General features: G+C 31.7%; 1 protein-coding gene across 1 annotated transcript in view; it reads left to right on the forward strand.

Moving 5' to 3' along the window:
- Positions 1-6,194, forward strand: part of LOC128860814 (division abnormally delayed protein) — an 81,052-nt gene extending 74,858 nt beyond the window's left edge. The window contains exons 9-11 of the mRNA XM_054098571.1: positions 1,284-1,491; positions 1,564-1,705; positions 1,779-6,194. Of these exons, the coding sequence (XP_053954546.1) occupies positions 1,284-1,491; positions 1,564-1,705; positions 1,779-1,960 (532 nt within the window). The 3' untranslated portion in view covers positions 1,961-6,194. The remainder of the gene's footprint in view (positions 1-1,283; positions 1,492-1,563; positions 1,706-1,778) is intronic.
- Positions 6,195-12,436: the final 6,242 nt, after the last annotated feature.

Here is a 12,436-nt window from a genome sequence, read left to right on the forward strand (position 1 = left end):
CCACCTAGGAGACAGTAGCATGTGACCAAAGCAACTAACACAGAGACGTTTTTCCTTGACTGACTATCAACCCATCTCGTGTTGGCTAAAGTGAAAATGCTACTTGTACCATGCAGTTTGTAGGCTGAGAGGGGTATTCCTAAGATCTCCATACCAAAAGGGAGGCCTTACAATATCCCTTGCACTCATATCCAATATATCGGCAAATATTCCGCCATCTCGTTAAGAGATGCCCGGCATTTGCGAGCAATGATGGAAGAGACTTGTTCGCCACCAAGAGATTTAATTGCCGCTTGGTTATCAAAATAAAAATGGATTTCTCTAAAGCTGGTCACATTTTTGCCTAACCAGACAACTTCCTCATTAGTGGCTAGAATTTCAGTCTGAAAAATGCTACAGTGATTAGGAAGACAACCCGAAACGTACGGATGTAACGCTTACGGTGAACAGTTTTTCTCGAAGGAAAATAATATGAAGTTGAAAAAGCGTAAAACTCCCGAATGAAGGTACTTTTTTGCCACTGCCGCGATAAAAAATACTGGCTGAGAATAAATAAATAAAACACAAAAGTTATATAGCTTTTTTTTGTTACAAATCCATTACTGCTCACTTTTTATTACTGTTGCGAGCCATGGATTTGTGAACCGAGTATCGAAACTTAATTTTGTACACGGACTATTTTGTAATTTACATTCTGAATCTTTCGAAGAATATCGCGCAATATTGTGTAGTAGAGGGGCGCTAAAATAGCCGCACTGAAAAATATGACGTTACAGATCATCTCCTTGTTGGACATGGATAGGCATGGCTGCATCGTAGTAGCACAGAGGAGCGAAGTGCACAGAGAAATGGCCAGGCGTTGATGCAACGATGATGGACATGAAATTATTAAATCACAGTTCTAGTTTTAGATTATTAATGCATACAGCAATAATTTCCATACATACACGCGGCTTTGTATGCTTGTATGTGTGTACTTACCACTTTCATGGGGGGCGACGGTTTGGGCCGAAACACGCTGTGTACCGCCTCGCGGGTGCCGCGGACAAAAGATGTTAACATTTGGGCTTTAGGATTTTGTGCTTCTGGCAGAATTTTGACGAAATATAACTATGAGCGATATTTATTTAGAAAGCTATGAAAACCATAAATGACAACGAAGAAAATTTCTGACTTACATTTCAATGTAAATGTATATAAATGTATACACACGAATTTCATTTTCTATTTTGTTATTTTTCTTTTACTTTCTTCGTTTTCCACTTGTTATGTTTTGGGTACAGTGTTTGCGAAGATGAAGATATCCAACGGAGTGATCATAACTGCTGGACAGGCGATCGTGTCGGCGACTACACCCAACTGGTAATGGCTCAAGGTTCGGATACGCAACGTTACAATCCTGAAGTGCCGCTGGTGTCTAATTCGCATTCAACGAAATTGAATGAACTGGCGGACAAATTGATAAAAGTGCGCAAAAACATTGGAACAGCGGTGAGTTCATGAGTTGGAAGAAGAAAATTTAAAATTTATTTTAATAATGCACCGTTATTTTCTACACCTTAGATACCATCCACAACACGTTCATACTCAGACATACAAAGCGACATGGCGCGCCATGATGAGGAAGGTTCGGGTCACATGCCTGACGACATGGATGATGAGGAATACGGTAACCAGAATGGCTCCGGCGACGGCTCTGGCGATGGTAGGCCACACCATTACAAAATCGAAAATCTGTTATTGTTTGCTTATTTCTTGCGTTTCACTACGTTTTTCAGGTGCAACTTCATCGCCATTCGATCCGTTGGGTCCAACCGAAATCATCAACAATGAGATTGAAACACGTCAAGACTCGGCGGCGACGGCGCTCACAGCCGCGTGCCCCAGTCGCATCAGCACACTGATTGCCGGCGCAGCAGTACTAGTCACATACGCAGCCCTTTTGCGAAGCAGAAGCTAAACACAAGCAATGCACCACAGCGCAGCTCGCCAGCAATAAACGTATGGGGAATGCAAACTAATTTTGTTGCACTTTAGAAATACTATGTATAATTAATTGATATATGTATGTATGTATGTGAACGACAAAGTAAAATGGAAAAAATTACTTATATAAAAATTTAATTTAAGTATACATATGTATGTGTATAAGATACTTGGTGGACACACAAAGGTGTCATAAGTGTTGTATTGTTGTATGTTGTAAATTTTTAAGCGGCTAAAAGTGTATTTGAAGGATACGCAAGGCATCGCACAAGTCATATTATGAATTTTTTCAAAGTAAAAAAATAGCTGGTTTGGGTTTCTAGGCCTTTAAACCGTTATTTAAACGTTAAGAACTTTAGGATATACGAGAATATGACACTTACGACACCTTGTGAATCTCCCAACTGCATGCACTTGTGTATGAGTATACGTGCATGAGGTGTAATTAGTGATCGAACATAGCAAGCATGTAAGTGTGTGCGAATGCATAACAATTGTATGTGGAGTGCAACTGTAACTAACAACATTGTACACATACATATACACATATATTGCGCACTTACACTAAGTTTTATACACATACATATCTATACATAAATTTACTGAAAGCCACACGCATGACACACAGGTGCAAGGTAGACAAGAAGAGCGAGTGAGAGAGAGAAAGCAGGCAAAGCATTAAGCCTTGGCGCAGCACACTTTCAGGCGCATAGTTGCGCGCGCATTCAATTCAACTCAACTTAAGGAATTTACTGCTTTACAAATACTGTTCTGCTTTCGAAGGAAAAAATGTGTACGCAAAAGTTAACTAAAGAGGCCAAAATTATTGAGAGTGTAGTTTATGCAACGGCAAAGTGTGGGCGCTGTTTTATAAATTGTTTTATGTAAGTAGTAATTAAATTTTGCAGCTACCACAATTCGTATATGTGTAGGTAATAGTTTGCGAAAGTATTTGTGAATTGGTGCCTGTGACGAAATATTTGTAAAGATATCCTTTTGGAGAAAATTATGAAATATTTATATTAAGAAAAACTAAAAAAAAAATTAATTATTGGTCGACAGAATTTTGCGAATAACGGTCAGTTTTTCAATGTGAGTTTGACTTGCTGCACTGTGGTGAAGTTTCTAATTAACCATGGCGCTGCGTTTTACTAAACAGCAGTTAAACTTGCACCAAATGGCTGATGCTAAGGATTTCAAACTCCAATTCTCCATTTCTCCATTTCTTGAAAATGTAAAATAATTTCAAAAAAATGTTGAATCTTTGCGTACGCCTTAGCCAACATTTAGTGCAGCAGAACATAGACTAATATATCAAAAGTGTGTTTCTTTGGTATCTAGAAGAAAAAAATATTACAGCAACTAAAATAGACTAACCAACATCATTAACTTCCTAGCAGCTATACATAATGACAAAACAATGTTTCTATAGTTCAGCAACTTATGTACATGTAAACTTAGAGTAAATGGCAGATATTAGCACTTAAAAGCTATGTAAAAACTAAACAAGCAAATATGGAAGAGTTATTGAACTCACCGAGCGTTTTGATTGCAGCGCGCGCCTACTTATCTACTTATCTATTATTGGGCTGCTGAAAGTTAGTCACTATAAATGATTTACTAAGCACCGTTGTGACTTTGAACTGTAAATATTAAGTTTAATTAAGGCATAAATATTTGTGGAATGATTGTCTGTTCATGTATTTGAGGAGGTGAGGAAATGTTTCAATTGGCTTTAACTTGAAATGCGTGTGGACAAACTATTGCCGTAAATTGCATTGCACAACAAGAACAAAGTGTCACAAAACACTGAAACTTTTTTTTGCTGTATTGTACAATAATTTATGTAATTTAAAGCAATTAGTTATTTGCCCGAAGTGCAGGAATAGGTTGAACTTTTACGTTGAATGTTAACCGTCAACGAAATTAGGAATCACTTTTTAATTTAAAGAAATTGTATATTTAACTTTTCTATTTTTACATATTTGTTTATGATTTTTAGAAATTATTAGAATTAACTTTTTCCGTAAAAAATGCTATATTTAACTTTTCTATCATTTAATATTTATTTATGGCTTCCAGAATTTTTTTAGAATTTATAAATTACTTTTACGATATTAGAAATCACTTTTTCAATAAGAAAAAAAGTATATTTAACTTATCTATTTTTTACATATTTGTTTATGATTTTTAAAATTTTTTAAAAAGCACTTTTTCTGTAAAAAATGTGTATTTATGACTTTGTGTATATCAAAAATTATTAAACACAAATATTTATGACTAAATGAAGTTTACTTGAATAATAACGGTGCTGGCTCGCTGCCACGACCGTCAGTTCTGCATTACCGTAAAGAGCCGGATTTATATCCGGTCAAGGACTGTCACTCCAGCAACATTCTCCAAACATTTAAGCGGAATTTGTATGCTGTTCTAACAACAGCAGCGGAGCTAGCTAATAAGCATTAATTATGACTACTAACTGTTATTTCAATACCGTTATAAATTCTCGTTTTTATCTCTTATTCTATTATTTATCGTTAAATATGGAAATTGAGCGTTGCAAGCATTAACAAACTATTTTTAATCCGTTACTGGTATTTTCGTAAGTTTAAGTTTTCACTCCAATTTGCCCAAATTTTTTAAGAAAAAAAACTTCTTTTTCTTTCAAATAGTACAGCTCAATTAATTTAATTTTGAATGCGCGGCATGCTCTAGCAGCATTTGATGCACAAACAATATGACTAAAAATCAGTGCTAATATTTGCAACAAATAAATTCGGACATAAAATAACTGTATTTAATCAGGTAACAACCATCACAATAAAATGGCCAGAATTAAGAAGAAAATTTCACTTCTTACAAACATAACTGCATATCTACATGCATTAAAACTTACATAACTACATCATGCACGCATACTTAGTCACCTTTTTTATATACATAAATAGTACTGCTTAACCAACAAACTTGAATGTGCCATAGAATTTAAATGCTACAGCCAACTGTTAATAAATATTCACACCTACGAGTACGAGTGTGTCGTTAAGCGCTTTTCATGTGCATGCACGTCATCTTAAGCGGCAACATGCGCACACATACATGCACATACACAGATTTGTAATTCTTTGCTCAACCAGCTTTTTGCATAAAAGCCGAAAACACAAAATTTACTATCAGAGACAGGGAGCTGCTACGCATTTGTACAACACGCGAAACAAAATATACCAGCTCAACATTTTGACAAGTTTTGGCTATTTATTTAATTTTTTTCAATTTAAATTATTTTCTTATAAAAATATAGCTCATTATGCAATAAATACCATAATTTCAAATCTTGCACAAAATTTTAAAAAATTCGACAAATATGTCATAAAAATTTTCAAATTTTTCAATCAAAATTTCCAGAAAATCTTCTAATACCCAGTTTTATATCCTAATCAATTTTCGTATAACAAAAGGCAACTTTGAACGACTCAAAATTCTTATAAGTGTTTAATAATTTCTTCTTCTTTGTAATAAAACTTAATGTGATATAAAACTTTTTCTATACATCCTAATTGAAAATGCTGAAGTTTTAATGAGAATTTGTCCAATTTATTATCTTTGTACTTTTTTAAAGAATGAATGAATGAGTGACTCAAAATTCTTATTGAATTTTGATAAATTTTCCTTCAGACGTTACTGCGTATTTTCTTCATATCAAAAATGCTCATAGATTTGCTATATGGAAAAAATGCGCAACCTTCTCATAAAAAAGCTACAAAAATTTTCTAACAACTTAAAATTTTTGGTTTATTATAATAAAATTTAATGGGATATGAAACTAGATTCGAAAATTTTCGAAAAATTCTGATTAAAATTTTATTGATTATTTTATTTTATTTATTTTTTTATTAAAATTTTTATTTTATTATTAAAAATTTTTTATTTGAAGTTTCTATGAATATTTCTCGAATTTTTTATCAACTTTGTACGAAGTGTGAAACTTAGTTTAATATGGTATTTATTAAAGGATGAAGTATGTTTTTATAAAAAATAATTTTAACTAAAAAGTAATTAAATAAATAGGCTGCGCTCAAAATTTGGAGGTGCTATATTTTTGTGCGAACTCCATGTAAATATGTACGATTTAAAATAAAATCAGTTTTCTAATTTACTACTTTCGCTTTAACTAAAGACTTTCCGAAAAATTTCTTATTCGAAAAAATTTCTTTTTCTACATAAAAAAATTTTCTCTAAAAAATGTATTTTTCTGAAAAATTTATTTTTCTAAAAAATTTATTTTTTCCAAAAAGTTTATTTTTCTAAAAACATTTTCTAAAAAACTTCTTTTTCTAAAAAATTTATTTTTCTACAAAATTTAATTGTTTTTAAGTTTATTTTTCTCAAAAATTTCTTTTTCTGAAAAATTTCTTTTTCTAAAAAAATTATTTTTCTGAAAAATTTCTTTTTCTAAAAAATTTATTTTTCTGAAAAATTTCTTTTAAAATTTCTAAATTTCTAAAAATGTATTTCCTGAAATATTTCATTTTCTAAAAAATGTATTTTTCTGAAAAATTTCTTTTTCTAAAAAATTTATTTTTCTACAAAATTTAATTGTTTTTAAGTTTATTTTTCTCAAAAATTTCTTTTTCTAAAAAAATTATTTTTCTGAAAAATTTCTTTTTCTAAAAAATTTATTTTTCTGAAAAATTTCTCTTAAAATTTCTAAATTTCTAAAAATGTATTTCCTGAAATATTTCATTTTCTAAAAAATTTATTTTTCTGAAAAATTTCATTTTCTAAAAAATTTATTTTTCTGAAAAATTTCTTTTTCTAAAAAATTTAGTTTTCTAAAAAATTTATTTTTCTGAAAAATTTATTTCTCTAAAAAAATTTTTTTCTGAAAAATTTATTTCTCTAAAAAACTATTTTTCTGAAAAATTTCTTTTTCTAAAAAGTTTATTTTCCCGAAAAATTTCTTTTTCTCAAAAATTTATTTTTTTCAAAATTTTATTTTTCTGAAAATACTTATTCAAAATGCTTATTTAGCATTAATTTTCAAAGCAATATCCGTTACTGACATTATTCAGGAAAATACTCAACGCCCGAATACTCACACACTCGTATCTGCATAAACACAGCGCGTACTTGCACAACACATTGCATACTCGTATACGCACATACATCATATAACATTTACATATATAACATCCATCATTTGGCTAGCCAAGATCGTTAACGATAAAAGTACATGTTGTGCTCACCTAATGCCTAGGGAATTAAAAAACGTATACATATTTCTTCCAAAAAATGAGAATTAAAAATAAACCCTAGTATACTTATTCCAACACTTGTATATGAAAAGCAAAAATACTTAGCTAACCTCGAAGTCTCAAAATGATGCTACCTAAGTTACATATACCGTTTTGTGTAAGGATATAAGTGTCAACTGAATAGATATGTAAACACATACGCACACCGGAACCTTAGATGTTGTACCCATAATTTAAGCAGGCGCACAATCAGTGTTCGAAATACAGTAACTTGTTCCTTTTATGTGGTTTGCGTACTAGCAATATTTAATAGGCAGGCATGCAAGCATACTTACAAGTGCATACATAAGTGTTAACATATGTGTGTATTTCCGTAAAGCCTGTCCAATGCCCATTAAACAAACACAACTCGCACTAATAGGCTTTAATCGAAGCTTGAACACGAAAATAGTTAAAAAAACATTTTGTATGTAGTTAAAATCGTTGTAAACGTTAGAAAAGTAGTTAAAATGCACATCGTTTTTTACAAAAATTAAAAATCCAAAAACTAAATTTAAAAGTGGCGGAACATAAGAAGAATGAAACTATCTACTTTACTTCGAGCAGAGAAAATGTAATTATTATTGAAATTTTATTACATTTTAACACAAAAATCTAGACTCTGTATGCTTCTGGGCACTTTTGCCCGCATATTTTACTACCGGATGTTGTTACTCGTAACCTTTCTATTAAACGATATTCTGGCGCACTCTTTCGTGTCGAAATATTGGTTTTGATCTTTGTATTAATAACGGATATCAAGTTTTTCAGTGCCAGTGAAATTGTGGTGAACTCGTAAGCTGGGTTTAGCTCTAAGCTTGCACTGAAAAACTGGGCCTCGAAACTTGTAGAACTCTAGAAAAGTGCAATTTATGCGAAACGGTTAAAATTTGAATATATTTGCAAATAAAAAATATGCAGTTGGCGGCGCAATAAGGCTATCAATTCACCTAAAGCCTAAATGCAAACACAGTATTTATATTCATCTTCTTGATTTGGGCGCTAGCCGCCTAAGCGATCTGGGCCACCAGCATCAATAGAAATCACATATTGATAGATGAGGTTAGGTTGATCTGGCTGGCTGACATACATATTTGACGACATATTGATAAGTTTTGACTATTTATTAGTTTATTTTGTAATTTCAATCATTTTTTTATAAAAATATAATTCATACTGCAGCAAGAAACATATAAAGCAAAGTTTCGAACTTTGTATAGAATTTGTAAGTATTCGGCAAGTTTTCAACAATTTCAAATTTATTACTCAGCATTTTTATAAAAATTGCGGGTATGTAGTTTTATAGCTCATTGAATTTTGGTACAATAAAATGCAAGTTTCAAGTGGTTCAAAAGACGCATTGATTTATGACAATTGTTTCTGCTGATGGTATTGGATATTTTCTTCCATGTAAAAAAATGTGGAGTAGGGGTAAAATGGAGAGAATGCGCAAGAATGCGACCGAAAAAAATTCTCAAAATATGTGTGATTTTTAGCCTACTTGAAACTTGCACTTTACCAACATTTAATGCGCTGCTATAAAATTGCATACTTCAAATTTTTTCAGAAATTCTGCGTAAAAAGTTTGAAATCTTACTGAAAATTTGCCGAATTCTTACAAATTGGGCACAAAGTTTGATAATTTGCTTCATTTGATTGGTATTCTAGTATAAACTGTGTTTTTACCTATAAAGCATAATTGATATTAAAGAGTAAATAAAAAATAGTCAAAACTTGTCAGTATAAGGCGCACACTTTCGATTGACGTTGATTGCATATTCGATTTCCAAAATACCGTTGTTAAGTGAATTCATCACTGTGCGCAGTATACGAAAGTTACAGAGCTTTTATTTACCGTTAAGAAAATTTGCAGAATTTACCTAACTATTTTGTTTTCGTTTTTAAGAATAGAGTCTCTCTGCAATTATGGAAATTTATGCGCAAAATAAACTATTTATGTTGAAAATTTTTGTAGATCAAGAAACACACTGCGCGAAAAAAGCAAAAAAAAGTTAAGCTATAAATACTAAAATGGGAAGTAAGCTTTTAAAAGTATGAAATACACACAAACCAAGTAGGAAACGCAAAATGTAAAATTAAAATAAGCAAAGCAATTCTTTTTGCATAAATTACAAATTACGTTCGGAGATATGCTACCAAACTACAAATACACACATGAATATGTATATATAAATGTTTTGCATAAATGATGCGCATATTTATGGTAATTGTAATTGTAATATGTAGTGAACACAATTCAAATGTTACACACATACATACATACATACCCGTATATGTATAGCAGCCTGTATGCATAGGTACATGCAAGCGTAAGGGCAACCCTATTTGTGTTAGGTTAGTGACCAAATACTGCGTAGCTATAGAAGAAGAAGCAAACGATTATTAAATAAATTTAATGTAATTCAAATTATAAATATATTTACTTGTACAATAAGTCAACTAATAAACAACAACAATAATAATATGAATATAAATAAATAATACAAAAAAATGAAAAAAATGAATTATAGCAAAACACACTAATTTAGTTAGTAGCAAATTAACAATTAGTAACTAGTAATTGTAATAAAATTCTATGCATATATTAAGCGTTTTTTTAATATTATTTTTTTTTTTTAATTTTTTATTATTTCCCCCTACATATTTTTATGAAAAAATTTGTGTGTGAAATATATTTATAAGAGTTTTTGTTTATTACTAACGCCTACATATAACTACAACTACTTGATTGCAAATAAGCCTATTTTTATTTACCTACATACACACACACACAAATACATATGTATATGTACATACATATTTACGCAAATAAATATGAATGAAATAATGAGTTTTGAAAGCAATTGTGAAGTACGTTTATCAAAGTTAATTATTCGAATAAATATTTTGTATATTTACAAGCACACGCACATACATGCATATATGGATGCATGAAAGCTGAGAGCCATAACGGCCGCAAAGTGCATAAAAGAGATGTAAAGAGTTTGTGTTGAAACTTGGTGCACATACATTCATACATGCATACACACACATATGTGCGCATTGCAAAAGTACGGCAGCGCTCAGATTCCGCAAAGAACTTTTAAATACAGTTTGGATGTGTTTCACGTGCGTTAATTGTTGTGTAGAGTGCAACACCCATACAAGTGACTTTACTCTTGAGCGCCGCTGTGTTATGCACACCTATTTACATATATACATATATACATTTACTGAGATGTGTGTATTTAGTATGTGTGCCAAGCATCGCTCTCAAACTCTTATTTAACTTTGCATGTGATTAATAATATTTAAGTTGCATATGTGTACCCATATACATATGTACATACATACATATGCGTATATGTAATTGCAAGTGTTTAAGGATTTGTATATTCGCTTAAAACATATAATTATTTTTATTTATGTACAATATTAAATTTAAAAATACGATTGGTTAAAATTATTGGAGAAGAAAGCAAGTTAAATTTAAAAATAACCTTACAAATATATAATCCATATAAACTAAATACTTATATATAAAAAAACAAGCGAATGCAAAAACAAATAAAACAATTACAATCTATGAATACCGACTACAGAAATAGACAGAAAAATAAAGAAAAACGTATACCCAACTTGCCCATATATGTACGTGGAAGCAAGCATTGTAAAGCCAAGTTGCATACCAGCCTAAATGTATGTTACAAAAATCGAAGTAGAGAAAGTGTTTAATTTTACTTTACTTTTTAGATGTTACAAAAAGCACAAAATAATTTTTTAAATTCGTTATTTCTTTTCAGTTAAAAAAAAAATGGTTTGGTTTAAATTCTGTAAATTTCGTTTTAGTTTTTTCAATAATAAATGCAATTTATGTAAAATGAATGCAAATAAATAAAACATTATATTTTAAACCCAAAATATACAAAAATCAAAATGTGAAGATATTTGGTGCGGTTTGCGAGGTGAGTAGCGTACAAAAATAAATAAACTGCTATACTTTTAAAGCAAAGGATCTTTTGAAAGTAGACGTTACCGTTTTTATATGCATTTATATACAAGATGAAGTCCAAAATAAACAAGACTGGTGTCATAAAAAAGTTTTTGTTGGCGCCATCTTTTTAATGCATTAGTGCGTTGGTAGCTACTTCCCTAGCTGACTTCCAGTGAAAGCTTGGTGACATTCGGTTCAGTGGAAGCGAAGTTATTGCGTCTAAAGAGTCAGTATGTTTGTGTCATCGGTACAAAAATGATTTTCAAACAAAGAGCTAATATCAATTTTTTTTTTAATCGATAAAACGTTTACCGAAACATTTGAATTGATGAAAAAGTTTATGGCGATGGTTGTACATCTCGTGCCAGAGTTCATGAGTGATTCACACGTTTCAGAGATGGTTGTGAGGACATAAATGGCAATGAACATATGGATCCATACGCCCTAAATCAGTAATCACCGAAAACTCCATCGAAATTGTTCGTAGATTTATCAAAAACGAACCGAAATCATAGTTGAAATTCAAGCCCAAAATAAACAAGACAGAGCTAAAATAGAAACATATGGTAATCCGAAGGTGTAATGTCTAGGGAATACGACGGGGGGGGGGCTGGATTTTCCAATTCCGTCACTCTAAATATTTGTGGACCGATTCAGCAACGTGTGGCCTGGCGGTGTTGTCGGCAGCAAAATCAGTTTGTCATGTCTACCGTCCCATTCCGGCCGCTTTTCTTTGAGAACTCGATTCAAACGCATTAGCTGTAGTTGGTAACGATCGCCAGTGGTGGTTTCAGATGGTTTAAACATGAATATTTTTTTTTCGCTGTCGATGGTTCACCTGGCAGGATCCCACATTTTCGCTCCACGCTTTGGGTTATCTTAATAGATCCATTTTGCTTCGCCAGTGATGATGCGATGTAGAAAACCTTTTCTTTTCTGCCGTTCTGCTGTTCAAGAAGCATATTACACGTCACCAAACTTCTCTCGATATTCCTCTCCTTCAGTTGATGTGGCACCCAGTTACCTGCTTTCTGGACCATTCCCATCGCATGCAAACGTTTACCGACGGTTGATCTGGCAACATCCAACTCTTTAGGCATATTATTGTATCAAGCGCTCGACATGCGGCTTCATCCAATAATTTTTGCAGACTAGTATCAAT

The sequence above is a fragment of the Anastrepha ludens genome, chromosome 4 (genome assembly GCF_028408465.1).
Source record: "Anastrepha ludens isolate Willacy chromosome 4, idAnaLude1.1, whole genome shotgun sequence".
NCBI lineage: Eukaryota > Metazoa > Arthropoda > Insecta > Diptera > Tephritidae > Anastrepha > Anastrepha ludens.